At 40.2% G+C, this 20,069-nt stretch overlaps 1 protein-coding gene across 8 annotated transcripts in view; it reads left to right on the top strand.

Annotated features, from left to right (window-relative positions):
* The window catches only part of LOC128700178 (E3 ubiquitin-protein ligase TTC3), a 323,006-nt gene that overhangs the window by 107,232 nt on the left and 195,705 nt on the right, over window positions 1-20,069 (top strand). For 7 of the 8 annotated variants that reach the window (XM_070100694.1, XM_070100699.1, XM_070100700.1 and 4 more), the window contains one exon: window positions 779-2,368. In XM_070100694.1, the coding sequence (XP_069956795.1) occupies window positions 829-2,368 (1,540 nt within the window). In that variant the 5' untranslated portion in view covers window positions 779-828. Of the gene's footprint in view, window positions 1-255; window positions 421-778; window positions 2,369-20,069 lie in introns of those variants that run through there. The other variant, XM_070100695.1, reaches the window with a different exon arrangement.

Raw genomic sequence — 20,069 nt, 5'->3', positions numbered from 1 at the left:
TCCAACTTACACCCACCCACCCACACCCACTCATAAGAACATAAGAAAGAAGGAATGTCGTGTGGAGTTCGTAATATGGATTGGATAATAAACACTCACATTGAATGTTATAGTATATTGGATGGAATATATGCGAGCCATATATTCTCTTACGACTCGACTTGCTGAGTGCCTCGGAGGCTGAGCGGCATTCAAAACTTACTAGGTCAGCAGTAACGGTCAGTGATTCACGCAAGAGGCACTGAATCAGTAACGGTTGGATGAGTCATTATTACTGACACTACTGGTAACTGATACTATTAGTAACTGATACTACTGAGAAGAACACTGCAGCAGGCCTACTGGCCCATGCGAGGCAGGTCCAAGTTTCCCACCGGCTTAAGTCAGTGACCCAATCAAGTCCAACTCACACCCACTCCTGTAATTATCCAACCTATTTTTAAAGCTACACAACGTTTTAGCTTCTATGATAGTACTCGGGAGTTCGTTCCACTCATCCACAACTCTATTACCAAACCAGTGCTTTCCTATATCTTTTCTGAATCTAAATTTTTCCAACTTAAAACCATTGCTGCGAGTCCTCTCTTGGTTAGATATTTTTAGCACGTTATTTACATCCCCTTTATTAATTCCTGTTTTCCTATTATACAACTCAGTTATATCCTCCCTGATTCTACGCCTTTCTAGAGAGTGCAGATTCAGGGCTTCACTCTATCCTCGTAGGAAAGATTTCTGATACATGGAATCAACTTTGTCATCCTCCTTGTACGTTTTCCAGGTCTATGTTGGTGCGAGGGTCAAGATCCACCTGCATCATCCACTGCATCAATGGATCAAACTCCAGCAGACCTTTATTCTACATCAGAAGATCAAGATCCAGCAGACCTTTATTCTACATCAGAAGATCAAGATCCAGCAGACCTTTATTCTACATCAGATCAAGATCCAGCAGACCTTTATTCTACATCAGAAGATCAAGATCCAGCAGACCTTTATTCTACATCAGAAGATCAAGATCCAACAGACCTTTATTCTACATCAGAAGATCAAGATCCAGCAGACCTTTATTCTACATCAGAAGATCAAGATCCAGCAGACCTTTATTCTACATCAGAAAATCAAGATCCAGCAGACCTTTATCTTGCATCAGAGGATAAAGATCCAGCAGACCTTTGTCCTACATCAGATTATCAAGATCCAGCAGACTTTTATCCTACATTAGAGGATCAAGGTCCAGCAGACCTTTATCCTACATCAAAGGATCAAGATCCAGTAGACCTTAGTCTTACATCAGAGGATCAAGATCCAGTAGACCTTTATACTACATCAGAGGATCAAGATCCAGTAGACCTTTATACTACATCAGAAAATCAATATTCAGCAGACCTTTATCTTACACCAGAGGATCAAGATCCTGCAGACTTTTATCCTACATTAGAGGATCAAGGTCCAGCAGACCTTTATCCTACATCAAACGATCAAGATCCAGTAGACCTTAGTCTTACATCAGAGGATCAAGATCCAGTAGACCTTTATACATCAGAGGATCAAGATCCAGTAGACCTTTATACTACATCAGAAAATCAATATTCAGCAGACCTTTATCTTACACCAGAGGATCAAGATCCAGCAGACTTTTATCCTACATTAGAGGATCAAGGTCCAGCAGACCTTTATCCTACATCAAACGATCAAGATCCAGTAGACCTTAGTCTTACATTAGAGGATCAAGATCCAATAGACCTTTATACTACATCAGAGGATCAAGATCCAGTAGACCTTTATACTACATCAGAAGATCAATATTCAGCAGACCTTTATCTTACACCAGAGGATCAAGATCCAGCAGACTTTTATCCTACATCAAAGAATCAAGATTCAGGAGACGTTTATCCTACATCAAAGAATCAAGATCCAGCATACGTTTATCCTACATCAAAGGATCAAGATCCAGCAGACGTTTATCCTACATCAAAGAATCAAGATCCAGCAGACGTTTATCCTACATCAAAGGATCAAGATCCAGCAGACGTTTATCCTACATCAAAGGATCAAGGTCCAGCAGACGTTTATCCTACATCAAAGGATCAAGATCCAGCAGACGTTTATCCTACATCAAAGGATCAAGATCCAGCAGGCGTTTATCCTACATCAAAGGATCAAGATCCAGCAGACGTTTATCCTACATCAAAGAATCAAGATCCAGTAGACGTTTATCCTACATCAAAGCATCAAGATCCAGCAGACGTTTATCCTACATCAAAGGATCAAGATCCAGTAGACGTTTATCCTACATCAAAGGATCAAGATCCAGTAGACGTTTATCCTACATCAAAGCATCAAGATCCAGTGGAACTTTGCGCAGAAGGTACTGTACATAGACTGCTAAAACTTCTGACGTTCAGATCAGTTTTTCTGTCATACGTTATGTGAGAATTGTCACGTTGCATGTGCTGACACCCTTATATGTGCTGACACCCTCGTATGTGCTGACACTCATATAACATATGTGCTGACACCCCTCATATAACATATGTTCTGACACCCCTCATATATGTTGAGACCCTCATGTAACATATGTGCTAACACTCACATAACGTGCTAACACCCTCATATATAACATTAATCTGTGCTGACACCCTCATATAACATTAATATGTGCTAACACACTCATATAACATTAATATGTGCTAGCACCCTAATATAACATTAATATGTGCTAACACCATCATATAACATAAATGCAAACACCCTCATATAACATTAATATGTGCTGAAACCATCATATTATGTACTAACTGGTGTTAGTGCTACTCCATCATGTAATGTGCTAACACCATCATGTATCATGTGCTAACACCATTATATATATGCTAACACCATATAATGTGCTAGCACCATCATTAATGTACCAACATTAAGCGAAGAAGTAATTAAAATAAATCTAGATAATTTCTTCCGCCAGGTGCCACCAGTAGCAACAGCCTGGTTGACCAGGCAAGCACCAGATAAGCCTGACACAGGGCCGAGCTCTGGGAGTAGAGGACCTGGAAGTAGAGGACCTGTCATTCCTGGGAGTAGAGGACCTGTCATTGCTGGGAGTAGAGGACCTGTCATTCCTGGGAGTAGAGGACCTGTCATTCCTGGGAGTAGAGGACCTGTCATTCCTGGGAGTAGAGGACCTGTCATTCCTGGGAGTAGAGGACCTGTCATTGCTGGGAGTAGAGGACCTGTCATTCCTGGGAGTAGAGGACCTGTCATTCCTGGGAGTAGAGGACCTGTCATTCCTGGGAGTAGAGGACCTGTCATTCCTGGGAGTAGAGGACCTGTCATTCCTGGGAGTAGAGGACCTGTCATTCCTGGGAGTAGAGGACCTGTCATTCCTGGGAGTAGAGGACCTGTCATTCCTGGGAGTAGAGGACCTGTCATTCCTGGGAGTAGAGGTGGCCGGTGGCCTGGTGGCTAAAGCTCCCGCTTCACACGCGGAGGGCCAAGGTTCGATTCCCGGCGGGTGGAAACATTTCGACACGTTTCCTTACACCTGTTGTCCTGTTCACCTAGCAGCAAATAGGTACCTGGGTGTTAGTCGACTGGTGTGGGTCGCATCCTGGGGGACAAGATTAAGGACCCCAATGGAAATAAGTTAGACAGTCCTCGATCACACACTGACTTTCTTGGGTTATCCTGGGTGGCTAACCCTCCGGGGTTAAAAATCCGAACGAAATCTTATCTTATCATTCCTGGGAGTAGAGGACCTGTCATTCCTGGGAGTAGAGGACCTGTCATTGCTGGGAGTAGAGGACCTGTCATTCCTGGGAGTGGAGAACCTGTCATTCCTGGGAGTAGAGGACCTGTCATTGCTGGGAGTAGAGGACCTGTCATTCCTGGGAGTAGAGGACCTGTCATTCCTGGGAGTAGAGGACCTGTCATTCCTGGGAGTAGAGGACCTGTCATTCCTGGGAGTAGAGGACCTGTCATTCCTGGGAGTAGAGGACCTGCCATTCCTGGGAGTAGAGGACCTGTCATTCCTGGGAGTAGAGGACCTGTCATTCCTGGGAGTAGAGGACCTGTCATTCCTGGGAGTAGAGGACCTGTCATTCCTGGGAGTAAAGGACCTGTCATTCCTGGGAGTAGAGAACCTGTCATTCCTGGGAGTAGAGGACCTGTCATTCCTGGGAGTAGAGGACCTGTCATTCCTGGGAGTAGAGGACCTGTCATTGCTGGGAGTAGAGGACCTGTCATTCCTGGGAGTAGAGAACCTGTCATTCCTGGGAGTAGAGGACCTGTCATTCCTGGGAGTAGAGAACCTGTCATTCCTGGGAGTAGAGGACCTGTCATTCCTGGGAGTAGAGGACCTGTCATTCCTGGGAGTAGAGGACCTGTCATTGCTGGGAGTAGAGGACCTACATACGAAAATGTTGTGCTAATGGGAGATTTCAACTATAGACAGATTGACTGGAGCAATTTGACAGGAAATTTAGAGTCGGGTGACTTTCTTGATACGATCCAGGATTGTTTTTTAAAACAGTTTGTGACAGAGCCAACTAGGGGAAATAACCTCCTTGACTTGGTTCTTGCCAGTAGGGAAACACTAATTAATAATCTTGAGGTTAATGATGAGCTTGGGGAGAGTGATCACAAATCACTCAGTTTTAACATATCATGGAATTCCCCTAATAATGGCAATCAAGTCTCCGTCCCTGACTTTCGCTTGGCTGATTTCATAGGACTGAAAAATTACTTAGGTGGGCTGAACTGGAATGACCTGACTAGGGGTCAGGTAGGTGGTGATGGTTGCCGATATGATGCTTTCCAGGGCATAGTTCTAGCTGCTCAGTCAAATTATGTTCCAAATAGGGAAATCAGATCAAACAAAAATGATCCTAAATGGATGAACAATAGATTAAAATATCTGATTGGTCAAAAGAGAGGCATATATAGGCAAATCAAAAGAGGAGAGGGGCAATTAAGAAATCGATATATTCAGTTAAAGAGAGAAATAAAAAAGGGAATTAGAAAAGCAAAAAGAGATTATGAGGTTAAAGTTGCAAGAGAATCGAAGACTAACCCAAAAGGATTCTTTCAGGTATACAGAAGTAAGATCAGGGACAAGATAGGCCCACTCAAAAGTTCCTCGGGTCAGCTCACTGACAGTGATAAGGAAATGTGTAGAATTTTTAACACATACTTCCTCTCAGTTTTTACACAGGAGGATACCAGTGATATTCCAGTAATGATAAATTATGTAGAACAGGACGATAATAAACTGTGCACTATTAGGGTCACAAGTGACATGGTCCTTAGGCAAATAGATAAATTAAAACCTAACAAATCCCCAGGCCCTGATGAACTGTATGCAAGGGTTCTAAAGGAATGTAAAGAGGAGCTTAGCACACCTTTGGCTAATCTTTTCAACATATCACTACAAACTGGCATGGTGCCAGATAAGTGGAAAATGGCAAATGTGATACCTATTTTCAAAACAGGTGACAGGTCCTTAGCTTCGAACTATAGACCAATAAGCCTAACCTCCATAGTGGGAAAATTTATGGAATCAATAATTGCCGAGGCAGTTCGTAGCCACCTTGAAAAGCATAAATTAATCAACGAATCTCAGCATAGTTTTACAAAGGGACGTTCCTGCCTTACGAATTTATTAACTTTTTTCACTAAGGTATTTGAGGAGGTAGATCATGGTAACGAATATGATATTGTGTATATGGACTTCAGTAAGGCTTTTGACAGGGTCCCACATCAGAGACTATTGAGGAAAATTAAAGCACATGGAATAGGAGGAGAAATTTTTTCCTGGATAGAGGCATGGTTGACAAATAGGCAGCAGAGAGTTTGCATAAATGGGGAGAAATCAGAGTGGGGAAGCGTCACGAGCGGTGTTCCACAGGGGTCAGTGTTGGGCCCCCTGCTGTTCACAATCTACATAAACGACATAGATGAGGGCATAAAGAGCGACATCGGCAAGTTTGCCGATGACACCAAAATAGGCCGTCGAATTCATTCTGACGAGGACATTCGAGCACTCCAGGAAGATTTGAATAGACTGATGCAGTGGTCGGAGAAGTGGCAGATGCAGTTTAATATAGACAAATGCAAAGTTCTAAATGTTGGACAGGACAATAACCATGCCACATATAAACTAAATAATGTAGATCTTAATATTACGGATTGCGAAAAAGATTTAGGAGTTCTGGTTAGCAGTAATCTGAAACCAAGACAACAGTGCATAAGTGTTCGCAATAAAGCTAATAGAATCCTTGGCTTCATATCAAGAAGCATAAATAATAGGAGTCCTCAGGTTGTTCTTCAACTCTATACATCCTTGGTTAGGCCTCATTTAGATTATGCTGCACAGTTTTGGTCACCGTATTACAGAATGGATATAAATTCTCTGGAAAATGTACAAAGGAGGATGACAAAGATGATCCCATGTATCAGAAACCTTCCCTATGAGGATAGACTAAGGGCCCTGAAACTGCACTCTCTAGAAAGACGTAGAATTAGGGGGGATATGATTGAGGTTTATAAGTGGAAGACAGGAATAAATAAAGGGGATGTAAATAGTGTGCTGATAATATCTAGCCTAGACAGGACTCGCAGCAATGGTTTTAAGTTGGAAAAATTCAGATTCAGGAGGGATATAGGAAAGTACTGGTTTGGTAATAGAGTTGTGGATGAGTGGAACAAACTCCCAAGTACCGTTATAGAGGCCAGAACGTTGTGTAGCTTTAAAAATAGGTTGGATAAATACATGAGTAGATGTGGGTGGGTGTGAGTTAGACCTGATAGCTTGTGCTAACGGGTCGGTTGCCGTGTTCCTCCCTTGAGTCAATGTGACCTGACCTGACTAGGTTGGGTGCATTGGCTTAAGCCGGTAGGGACTTGGACCTGCCTCGCATGGGCCAGTAGGCCTTCTGCAGTGTTCCTTCGTTCTTATGTTCTTATGTTCTTATGTTCCTGGGAGTAGAGGACCTGTCATTCCTGGGAGTAGAGGACCTGTCATTGCTGGGAGTAGAGGACCTGTCATTCCTGGGAGTAGAGGACCTGTCATTGCTGGGAGTAGAGGACCTGTCATTCCTGGGAGTAGAGGACCTGTCATTCCTGGGAGTAGAGGACCTGTCATTCCTGGGAGTAGAGGACCTGTCATTCCTGGGAGTAGAGGACCTGTCATTCCTGGGAGTAGAGGACCTGTCATTCCTGGGAGTAGAGGACCTGTCATTCCTGAGAGTAGAGGACCTGTCATTCCTGGGAGTAGAGGACCTGTCATTGCTGGGAGTAGAGGACCTGTCATTCCTGGGAGTAGAGGACCTGTCATTCCTGGGAGTAGAGGACCTGTCATTCCTGGGAGTAGAGGACCTGTCATTCCTGGGAGTAGAGGACCTGTCATTGCTGGGAGTAGAGGACCTGTCATTCCTGGGAGTAGAGGACCTGTCATTCCTGGGAGTAGAGGACCTGTCATTCCTGGGAGTAGAGGACCTGTCATTGCTGGGAGTAGAGGACCTGTCATTCCTGGGAGTAGAGGACCTGTCATTGCTGGGAGTAGAGGACCTGTCATTCCTGGGAGTAGAGGACCTGTCATTCCCGGGAGTAGAGGACCTGTCATTCCTGGGAGTAGAGGACCTGTCATTCCTGGGAGTAGAGGACCTGTCATTCCTGGGAGTAGAGGACCTGTCATTCCTGGGAGTAGAGGACCTGTCATTCCTGGGAGTAGAGGACCTGTCATTCCTGGGAGTAGAGGACCTGTCATTCCTGGGAGTAGAGGACCTGTCATTCCTTGGAGTAGAGGACCTGTCATTCCTGGGAGTAGAGGACCTGTCATTCCTGGGAGTAGAGGACCTGTCATTCCTGGGAGTAGAGGACCTGTCATTCCTGGGAGTAGAGGACCTGTCATTCCTGGGAGTAGAGGACCTGTCATTCCTGGGAGTAGAGGACCTGTCATTCCTGGGAGTAGAGGACCTGTCATTCCTGGGAGTAGAGGACCTGTCATTCCTGGGAGTAGAGGACCTGTCATTCCTGGGAGTAGAGGACCTGTCATTCCTGGGAGTAGAGGACCTGTCATTCCTGGGAGTAGAGGACCTGTCATTCCTGGGAGTAGAGGACCTGTCATTCCTGGGAGTAGAGGACCTGTCATTCCTGGGAGTAGAGGACCTGTCATTCCTGGGAGTAGAGGACCTGTCATTCCTGGGAGTAGAGGACCTGTCATTCCTGGGAGTAGAGGACCTGTCATTCCTGGGAGTAGAGGACCTGTCATTCCTGGGAGTAGAGGACCTGTCATTCCTGGGAGTAGAGGACCTGTCATTCCTGGGAGTAGAGGACCTGTCATTCCTGGGAGTAGAGGACCTGTCATTCCTGGGAGTAGAGGACCTGTCATTCCTGGGAGTAGAGGACCTGTCATTCCTGGGAGTAGAGGACCTGTCATTCCTGGGAGTAGAGGACCTGTCATTCATGGGAGTAGAGGACCTGTCATTCCTGGGAGTAGAGGACCTGTCATTCCTGGGAGTAGAGGACCTGTCATTCCTGGGAGAAGAGGACCTGTCATTCCACTCGTCTGACCTAGACTGTCTGTTGAGGTCTTCCATAAGTTTATTGTTGTCCTCTACTGCTGTTATTCTTCTCACTGTTTTCTTCTTCTGTTGTTATTCTTCTCACTGTTGTCTTCTTCTGTTGTTATTCTTCTCACTGTTGTCCTCTACTGTTGTTATTCTTCTCACTGTTGTCCTCTACTGTTGTTATTCTTCTCACTGTTGTCCTCTTCTGTTGTTATTCTTCTCATTGTTGTCCTCTACTGTTGTTATTCTTCTCACTGTTGTCCTCTTCTGTTGTTATTCTTCTCATTGTTGTCCTCTACTGTTGTTATTCTTCTCACTGTTGTCCTCTACTGTTGTTATTCTTCTCATTGTTGTCCTCTACTGTTGTTATTCTTCTCACTGTTGTCCTCTACTGTTGTTATTCTTCTCACTGTTGTCCTCTTCTGTTGTTATTCTTCTCATTGTTGTCCTCTACTGTTGTTATTCTTCTCACTGTTGTCCTCTACTGTTGTTATTCTTCTCAGTGTTGTTCTCTACTGTTGTTATTCTTCTCATTGTTGTCCTCTACTGTTGTTATTCTTCTCATTGTTGTCCTCTTCTGTTGTTATTCTTCTCATTGTTGTCCTCTACTGTTGTTATTCTTCTCATTGTTGTCCTCTTCTGTTGTTATTCTTCTCATTGTTGTCCTCTACTGTTGTTATTCTTCTCATTGTTGTCCTCTACTGTTGTTATTCTTCTCATTGTTGTCCTCTTCTGTTGTTATTCTTCTCATTGTTGTCCTCTACTGTTGTTATTCTTCTCATTGTTGTCCTCTTCTGTTGTTATTCTTCTCATTGTTGTCCTCTACTGTTGTTATTCTTCTCATTGTTGTCCTCTTCTGTTGTTATTCTTCTCATTGTTGTCCTCTACTGTTGTTATTCTTCTCAGTGTTGTTCTCTACTGTTGTTATTCTTCTCATTGTTGTCCTCTTCTGTTGTTATTCTTCTCATTGTTGTCTTCTTCTGTTGTTATTCTTCTCATTGTTGTCCTCTACTGTTGTTATTCTTCTCATTGTTGTCCTCTACTGTTGTTATTCTTCTCATTGTTGTCCTCTTCTGTTGTTATTCTTCTCATTGTTGTCCTCTACTGTTGTTATTCTTCTCATTGTTGTCCTCTACTGTTGTTATTCTTCTCATTGTTGTCCTCTTCTGTTGTTATTCTTCTCATTGTTGTCCTCTACTGTTGTTATTCTTCTCATTGTTGTCCTCTTCTGTTGTTATTCTTCTCATTGTTGTCCTCTACTGTTGTTATTCTTCTCATTGTTGTCCTCTTCTGTTGTTATTCTTCTCATTGTTGTCCTCTACTGTTGTTATTCTTCTCAGTGTTGTTCTCTACTGTTGTTATTCTTCTCATTGTTGTTCTCTTCTGTTGTTATTCTTCTCAGTGTTGTTCTCTACTGTTGTTATTCTTCTCATTGTTGTCCTCTACTGTTGTTATTCTTCTCAGTGTTGTTCTCTACTGTTGTTATTCTTCTCATTGTTGTCCTCTACTGTTGTTATTCTTCTCATTGTTGTCCTCTACTGTTGTTATTCTTCTCATTGTTGTCTTCTTCTGTTGTTATTCTTCTCATTGTTGTCCTCTTCTGTTGTTATTCTTCTCATTGTTGTCCTCTACTGTTGTTATTCTTCTCACTGTTGTCCTCTACTGTTGTTATTCTTCTCAGTGTTGTTCTCTACTGTTGTTATTCTTCTCATTGTTGTCCTCTACTGTTGTTATTCTTCTCATTGTTGTTCTCTACTGTTGTTATTCTTCTCAGTGTTGTTCTCTACTGTTGTTATTCTTCTCATTGTTGTCCTCTACTGTTGTTATTCTTCTCACTGTTGTCCTCTACTGTTGTTATTCTTCTCATTGTTGTTCTCTACTGTTGTTATTCTTCTCATTGTTGTCGTCTACTGTTGTTATTCTTCTCATTGTTGTCCTCTACTGTTGTTATTCTTCTCAGTGTTGTTCTCTACTGTTGTTATTCTTCTCAGTGTTGTTCTCTACTGTTGTTATTCTTCTCATTGTTGTCCTCTACTGTTGTTATTCTTCTCATTGTTGTCTTCTTCTGTTGTTATTCTTCTCATTGTTGTCCTCTACTGTTGTTATTCTTCTCATTGTTGTCCTCTACTGTTGTTATTCTTCTCATTGTTGTCCTCTACTGTTGTTATTCTTCTCATTGTTGTCTTCTTCTGTTGTTATTCTTCTCATTGTTGTCCTCTACTGTTGTTATTCTTCTCATTGTTGTCCTCTACTGTTGTTATTCTTCTCATTGTTGTCCTCTACTGTTGTTATTCTTCTCAGTGTTGTTCTCTACTGTTGTTATTCTTCTCATTGTTGTCCTCTACTGTTGTTATTCTTCTCAGTGTTGTTCTCTACTGTTGTTATTCTTCTCATTGTTGTCCTCTACTGTTGTTATTCTTCTCATTGTTGTCTTCTTCTGTTGTTATTCTTCTCATTGTTGTCCTCTACTGTTGTTATTCTTCTCATTGTTGTCCTCTACTGTTGTTATTCTTCTCAGTGTTGTTCTCTACTGTTGTTATTCTTCTCATTGTTGTCCTCTACTGTTGTTATTCTTCTCATTGTTGTCTTCTTCTGTTGTTATTCTTCTCATTGTTGTCCTCTACTGTTGTTATTCTTCTCATTGTTGTCCTCTACTGTTGTTATTCTTCTCATTGTTGTCCTCTACTGTTGTTATTCTTCTCAGTGTTGTCCTCTACTGTTGTTATTCTTCTCATTGTTGTCCTCTTCTGTTGTTATTCTTCTCATTGTTGTCCTCTACTGTTGTTATTCTTCTCACTGTTGTCCTCTACTGTTGTTATTCTTCTCATTGTTGTCCTCTACTGTTGTTATTCTTCTCACTGTTGTCCTCTACTGTTGTTATTCTTCTCACTGTTGTCCTCTTCTGTTGTTATTCTTCTCATTGTTGTCCTCTACTGTTGTTATTCTTCTCACTGTTGTCCTCTACTGTTGTTATTCTTCTCAGTGTTGTTCTCTACTGTTGTTATTCTTCTCATTGTTGTCCTCTACTGTTGTTATTCTTCTCATTGTTGTCCTCTACTGTTGTTATTCTTCTCATTGTTGTCTTCTTCTGTTGTTATTCTTCTCATTGTTGTCCTCTACTGTTGTTATTCTTCTCAGTGTTGTTCTCTACTGTTGTTATTCTTCTCATTGTTGTCTTCTTCTGTTGTTATTCTTCTCATTGTTGTCCTCTACTGTTGTTATTCTTCTCAGTGTTGTTCTCTACTGTTGTTATTCTTCTCATTGTTGTCCTCTACTGTTGTTATTCTTCTCATTGTTGTCCTCTACTGTTGTTATTCTTCTCATTGTTGTCCTCTACTGTTGTTATTCTTCTCATTGTTGTCTTCTTCTGTTGTTATTCTTCTCATTGTTGTCCTCTACTGTTGTTATTCTTCTCAGTGTTGTTCTCTACTGTTGTTATTCTTCTCATTGTTGTCCTCTACTGTTGTTATTCTTCTCATTGTTGTCCTCTACTGTTGTTATTCTTCTCATTGTTGTCCTCTACTGTTGTTATTCTTCTCATTGTTGTCCTCTACTGTTGTTATTCTTCTCAGTGTTGTTCTCTACTGTTGTTATTCTTCTCATTGTTGTCTTCTTCTTTTGTTATTCTTCTCATTGTTGTCCTCTACTGTTGTTATTCTTCTCATTGTTGTCCTCTACTGTTGTTATTCTTCTCATTGTTGTCCTCTACTGTTGTTATTCTTCTCATTGTTGTCTTCTTCTGTTGTTATTCTTCTCATTGTTGTCCTCTACTGTTGTTATTCTTCTCATTGTTGTCCTCTACTGTTGTTATTCTTCTCAGTGTTGTTCTCTACTGTTGTTATTCTTCTCATTGTTGTCCTCTACTGTTGTTATTCTTCTCAGTGTTGTTCTCTACTGTTGTTATTCTTCTCAGTGTTGTTCTCTACTGTTGTTATTCTTCTCATTGTTGTCCTCTACTGTTGTTATTCTTCTCACTGTTGTCCTCTACTGTTGTTATTCTTCTCAGTGTTGTTCTCTACTGTTGTTATTCTTCTCATTGTTGTCCTCTACTGTTGTTATTCTTCTCAGTGTTGTTCTCTACTGTTGTTATTCTTCTCATTGTTGTCCTCTACTGTTGTTATTCTTCTCATTGTTGTCCTCTACTGTTGTTATTCTTCTCATTGTTGTCTTCTTCTGTTGTTATTCTTCTCATTGTTGTCCTCTACTGTTGTTATTCTTCTCATTGCTGTCTTCTACTGTTGTTATTCTTCTCGTTAGTTTTGCATCAGCAAACAGTGAGGCACAAAATTCAATATCTTGCGATAGGTCGTTTACACATTTATCTATTACTGTTACTCTATATTTTCTGTTACTCTGGTAAGTTAGGTAAGGTTTGTCAGGAAACAGGGCTAAGTGTTTCCTGACGTGAGTCCTAGTCATATGATGACCCACAGCTGGAGCTTTTGGTCATCTGACCGAAGCCTTCCACTGGCTTACCGGTCCACTTCTTTAAAAATTATGGTTATGATTATAATCATTAGATACTACTATTACTACTACTACTATTATTATTACTACTACTACTACTACTATTATTATTATTATTATTATTATTATTATTATTATTATTATTACTACTACTACTACTATTATTATTACTACTACTACTACTACTACTACTACTACTACTACTGCTACTACTACTACTGCTACTACTACTACTATTATTATTACTACTACTATTATTATTACTACTACTACTATTATTGTTACTACTACTACTGTTACTATTATTATTATTACTACTACTACTACTATTATTACTATTATTATTATTACTATTACTACTACTACTACTACTACTCACTGGAGCACTGTGCCTTTTAATCCTGCTCGCTCCTTACGTTTCTGTACTAATTTAAGGCGTGGTATACCATCAAATGGTGTCTTATGGTCCAAGAAGATGCAACGCTATCCAGTCCTGTCTGTAGATAAATGGTTCAGAGGACCGACAGGATGATGATTTAGCCACTTACTTGTGCAACACTTACACAAGCGTCTGATTCATAGTCCTGTCTGTTTTTATCTCTGTAGCTATCATAGAACTCCAGCAAAATTGCAAGAGAGGATTTTTTCTCTTTAAGAGAAGATTATCTTAATGTATTTATTCTGTTTAGGTGTTAATATTTACAATGATGGTGTTACACCTGCTGCCCCTGTTCACCTAGCAGAAAGTGGGTACCTGGGTCTTAGCCGACTGGTGGCTTTGTTGGGTTATATTCAAAGTTTATTCTCTATAAAGATTACAATGTTGAATTTGCAGAATTTGGCTGTTGTGTGGTTTACATGTAGTTAAATAATGATTACAGAGTGTACCACTAGAACGCCTAGCATGGCTAGACATTTCGGGCAGACTTAGTTTAATTCTTTATTTTAAAGTATTACAAATTATGAGGTAAGTTGGTATTATGGCTAAGTGACTAAATACTAGTTTGTGAGTTTAGCAACGTGAATGCTTTTGTTTTGGCACAGTACATAGTTTCAGTATTGGAGTATCATAGGATTCATTATTTTAAGATTGAGATTAATATTTCTGTTTATGGTCAAATGGGTGAGTGAGTGTAAGTGTGAACCACCAGGTGGTATTCTTGTAGTTAGTTGATGGGGTGTATCAGGGAGATAAGATGTTTTCTAATGGTAGTTTTGAAGGTGATGAATGTGTCTGCAGTTCTAGAGTTCTCAGGTAGGGTGTTCCAGATTTTAGGGCCTTTGACATACATTGAATTTTTGTAAAGGTTTAGTCGGACACGGGGAATGTCGTAGAGATGTTTGTGTCTGGTGTTATGCCTGTGGGTTCTGTCACAACTATCAAGAAAGCATTTTAGGTCAAGGTTGATATTGGAGTTTAAGGTCCTGTAGATGTAGATTGCACAGTAGTAAGTGTGGATGTACTGAACAGGGAGTAAGTTTAGATCTATGAAGAGTGGGGGTGTGTGTTGCCAGGGATGGGATTTAGTGATTATTCTTACTGCAGCTTTTTGTTGGGTTATTATTGGCTTTAGGTGTGTTGCTGCAGTTGATCCCCAAGCACAAATAGCATAGGTGAGGTATGGATAAATAAGTGAGTGGTATAGTGTGAGAAGGGCATTTTGCGGCACGTAGTATCGTATCTTGGAGAGGATCCCAACCGTTTTGGATACTTTTTTGGTTATGTGTTGGATATGGGTGCTGAAATTCAGGTTGTTGTCAAGGTATAGGCCTAGGAATTTGCCCTCATTATGTCTGGTAATTAGAGTGTTGTCAATCTTAATGTTAATTTGTGCATCTCCTGCTCTGCTACCAAACATAATATAGTAGGTTTTGTCAGTGTTAAGCGTAAGTTTATTGGTTGTCATCCAAGTCGATATTTTGATCAGCTCCTCGTTAACAATGGTATTGAGAGTGGCAAGATTAGGGTGAGAGATGACATAAGTCGTGTCGTCAGCAAAGAGAATGGGTTTCAGGTGTTGGGATACGTTTGGAAGATCATTGATGTATATGAGGAAGAGCAGGGGACCAAGGACACTTCCCTGCGGAACTCCAGTATCAAGTGGCCGTGTTGTTGATGCTGTATCTTTAATGGTGACATACTGATACCTATTAGTAAGGTAAGATTTGAAATAAGTAAGCGCATGGCCTCTTATGGCTCTGGTGGCCTGGTGGTTACCGTAATGGTCAAGTTTGTGGAGTAGGATGTCGTGGTCTACTGTGTCAAAAGCTTTTCTTAGGTCAATAAAAATTCCTAGTGGATATTCCTTATTTTCCAATGCTGTGTAAAGCGGATCTAGCATTTTTATGATTGCATCATTACTGCTTTTATTTTTCCTGAATCCAAATTGGCAGGGGTCGAGTATGTTTTGTGTTGTAATAAATGAATATAGTCTCCTGTGCACGAGTTTCTCAAAGATTTTGGATAGCAATGGTAAGTTTGATATTGGCCTATAGTTGTTTAAGTCTGTAGGGTCACCACCTTTATGTATTGGTGTAACCCTTGCCATCTTGAGTAGTTTCGGGAAGGTGCTAGTTTCTAGGGACTTGTTAAAAAGTAATGAAATAGCATGCGAAAGGATATGGGCCGCTCGCTTGTACAGTAATGGTGGGACATTAGACAGATTCCCTGAGTTGTTTTTAAGTGACTTTATAATCTCGGTGACTTCCGAGGGCTCAGTTGGTGCAAGATAGAAGGAATTTGGGAAATTCCCATCTAGGTAGTCCCCGGCATGGGCATTGGTATGTGGGATTTTATTGGCGAGATTAGATCCTATGGTTGAGAAGAAGTCGTTTATCTTGTTAGCTGTGTAAGTGGGATGTAGTGGTGTTTCATTAGGTTTAGTTAGGACAATATTCTTGTTTTTTTTTCAGTTTGTGGGTCCCTAGAATCTGAGAGAGTGTTTTCCAGGTCTTTTTTATATCTCCTCTAGTGTCTGTGAATCTACTGGAGTAGTATAGTTGTTTGGCTTTCTTTATTACTTTGGTGAGAACTGATGAATAGTGTTTAAGAATATCTTTGTGTATTAAGCCCTGTCTATATTGCTTTTCATATTGGTGTTTCTTGTCAATGGATTTCAGAATGGTACTGGTTAGCCATGGGCAACCAAGCCGTTTGTTTGTGATCTGTTTCGTTTTTATCGGACAATGTTTGTTGTATAGTCTAAGTAATTTGTTAAGAAAAATGTCTGTCCAGTCATCAATACCATTGGCCATGGAGAATTCTGTAGGCCAGTCAACAATCTGTAGGTCAGCTGTGAACTTCCTTATTGAGGCCTCATCATGGAGTCTAAATGAAACTTTGTTGTATTCAAGTGGTGGTTTACTAATGTTTGTCAGGAGGAAGGTAGGGTAGTGGTCTGTAGTGCTATCTGTGATTATCCCTGATTTAAGGGGGGGGCTAGTATATTGGTCCATATGTGGTCTATTATGGTTGCACTTGTCTCAGTGAGCCTTGTTGGTTTAGTTATTGTTGGTATGAGAAGTGTGTTGTTCATATTGTTGATGAAATCAGTTACAGGCTGATCATCTAGTAAGCCAAGGTTGATGTTGAAGTCTCCAGCTAAGAGAAGGTGGTGCTTATTCATTTGTCTGTTTGTTATTAGTGACTTTAATTTTTCACTGAAATTTGGGATGTTTGTGTGAGGTATCCTGTAAATGGCACAGTTTGTTATAGGTGTCTTAAGTTTTTTTACAGTAAAATTAGCAAAAATGTATTCCCCATATTCATCACTAAAGCAAGTGGTGCTAATACAAGATAATTGGTTAGAGTAATAGATTGCAATACCACCTCCAACTTGGTTTGGTCTGCAGTTGTGAATTGCTATGTATCCTGGTAGAGGGTAGATATCTATTGTGTCCTGCTTAAGCCAGGTCTCAGTAAGAATAATGCAGGAGAAGGGTGTCTTTAGTGATTCAAGGAGTGCCAGGAGGTCATCATAGTGTTTGCTTAAGGACCTGATGTTGTAGTTAAGTACTGATAGACTTTTAGCATTGTTTAGGATAGTGGTGGCTTGTGATGCTGTGTAATAAAGGCAGTTACTTTCCAATAGGTTTTGATTGGGTGTCAGATTATGGAGGTTTAGATCAGGGTCAACGTGATCAATCATCTTCTAGGTTTAAATTATGGTTATTTATATCCTGAGTTGTGTGTTGAGTTCTAGTACTGATATCTGTAGTGGTGGGAAGTTTGGATAAGTATATAGCTAGAGTATTTTGGTCATATAGAGTATAGTCACTACTACACATAATGAAGTTGATGTTGTCTATGTGTTGTACTGGAATGAACTAAAGTACAACTAGGTATAAACTAGTAATATAAAAATACAAATTTAAAATAGAACAAGACTCTCACTTGTAATTGCACTAAGGTCTAATATAATGACTTTTGTGGAGTCTATGTTTTGAGCTAGAATGAACTATAGTACAACTAGATTTAATCTAATAATATAAAAATACAAATTAAAAATAACACCAGTCTCTCACTAGTAATTGCACTATGGTCTAATATAATGAATTTGGTATTGACTATAGTACAACTGTGTTTAATCTAATATAAAAAAGGCACAAGACTCTCAACTGTAATTGCACTAAGGTCTTATATAAGTTGTTTACAAGAATTAGAGTATAACTTGATTTAAATTGACAGGATAAAATACACAAGTTAAGGTAGCAAGAGAATAATAATAAGAAAAAAAATGATAAAAATAAAAATGGCAATGACTTGGTTATAATATGCTAGTAAGATGGTAGACAGGATAATATAAAAGTTGTAGTTGAAAATACTAGTTTAGAAAAGTATAGAATAAAATGGTCAATAAAAGAAGTTTACAATAAGTTTGATCAATATAGTTTAAAGCAAAATTGGGCAATAATAGGGATTTTAGAATAAAATTGGGCAATTGAGTATTTCTTAAAGTGAGGTAGAATTATTGAGGACAAGTTATGGCTAGTTTATAATAAAATAAGATGGAACAGTGATGCGGTAAGTTGTAAAAAAAGGAGATAGATTCTGTAGATATTAAACAAATTAAGACTATGAGGTAGAATGGTCGTTGAATACAACAATGACAATCAAAAGTAGTTGGGGTATTAGAATTTTAGGGGGGCACAAATTTATGACAATATAACACTAACGGTGGACTATGGATATTATCTGCACTTTACTCTGATTCTGTTAGTCCAGCCTCACTTAGGAATGTTTTAAGGTCATGTTCTGTAGAAATGAAGTATCTCTTCCCAGTGGGCTGTTTCCTAACTGCGATTTTTCCATCCCTCACAAAGCACTGGTGGATTTTTTGGGCATAGCGTAATTTTCTTAGCCGATAAAGAAGGTTTTGTCTTATTTTGGTAAGGCATCATTGACGTAAACATCAGTTTTCATAGAAATAGATGTTTTTAGTAGGTTGTTTCTTTGTAGGCTAGTTTGGAATTTTAACAGCACTGTTTTTTTACCTGCTTGGTAGCCCATCAGTTTGCAATCCTTTAGGTCATCACTACGTATGTTAAGGCGAAGGTGGTCCTTGATAAGCTGTAGGGTGGTCTCCATGCAGGTCTCTTGGGTGACTGTGGCTGGGAGATGTTTGCTGTTAACTACAACAGTGTCAGATAGCTGCTGTTGGTCATTATGGTCTTGGAAGTTGGTTATGACATTGGCAAGTTGTTGGTCCACTCTTGATCTTTCCTCTGTAATGTTGGTAGTAAGTAGGATGACTTGGTCTTTTAGAGTGTTGATAGTGTCTAGGGACTGGTTACTATCCCACTGGGTAAATGATCCGAGCAAATGCTTCTTCTACTTCATTTCTTCTTCTTCTTCTTCGTCTTTTTCTTCTTCTATCAGCGAGTTGTGAGCCCCAGTTGGGTGTTGTGGCTGATGTTACATCAAAGTGAAATATAGTGTTCCACCTGACAGGATGTTGTTATCTCTATAAATGCCTTGTGCTTGTGATAACATGTTACGGCTATGCTAAGTGCTGTTGATACGTTATCAGAAGTACGGCAAATTATGCCCGTGACTTACAGTGCAGGAATTACCAGTTTCCACTCGTCACCTCCAACCAGGGCACTCATACAATTTTATTTTGACTTGTGTTAGTACTCTGTTAGTACTCAAAGAGGTGTATTTATCTCAATGTATATTTGTACTGTGAGTTTACGTTAATCCTTATTTTAGGGATTCCAGTATTCAACCAGTCAACACTACAACCAGTCAACACTACAACCAGTCAACACTATACAACCAGTCAGCACTGTACAACTACTCAACACTGTACAACCAGTCAACACTGTACAACCAGTCAACACTGTACAACCAGTCAACACTATAACCAGTCGACACTATACAACCAGTCAACACTGTACAACCACTCAACACTATACAACCAGTCAACACTATACAACCAGTCAACACTATACAACCAGTCAACACTGTACAACCAGTCAACACTATACAACCAGTCAACACTATAACCAGTCGACACTATACAACCAGTCAACACTATACAACCAGTCAACACTATACAACCAGTCAACACTATACAACCAGTCAACACTATACAACCGGTCAACACTGTACAGGTCAGCACTATACAACCAGTCAACACTATACAACCAGTCAACACTATACAGTCAACACTGTACAACCAGTCAACAATGTACAACCAGTCAACACTACAACCAGTCAACACTACAACCAGTCAACACTACAACCAGTCAACACTATACTACCAGTCAACACTATACAACCAGTCAACACTGTACAACCAGTCAACACTATACAACCAGTCAACACTATACAACCAGTCAACACTATACAGCCAGTCAACACTGTACAACCAGTCAACACTGTACAACCAGCCAACACTATACAACCAGTCAACACTATACAACCAGTCAACACTATACAACAAGTCAACACTGTACAACCACTCAACACTGTACAACCACTCAACACTGTACAACCAGTCAACACTATACAACCAGTCAACACTATAACCAGTC

Source organism: Cherax quadricarinatus, chromosome 74 (genome assembly GCF_038502225.1).
Source record: "Cherax quadricarinatus isolate ZL_2023a chromosome 74, ASM3850222v1, whole genome shotgun sequence".
Lineage (NCBI taxonomy): Eukaryota > Metazoa > Arthropoda > Malacostraca > Decapoda > Parastacidae > Cherax > Cherax quadricarinatus.
Note: the sequence above shows the minus strand (reverse complement) of the source record. Positions and strands in the feature narration are given on the sequence as shown.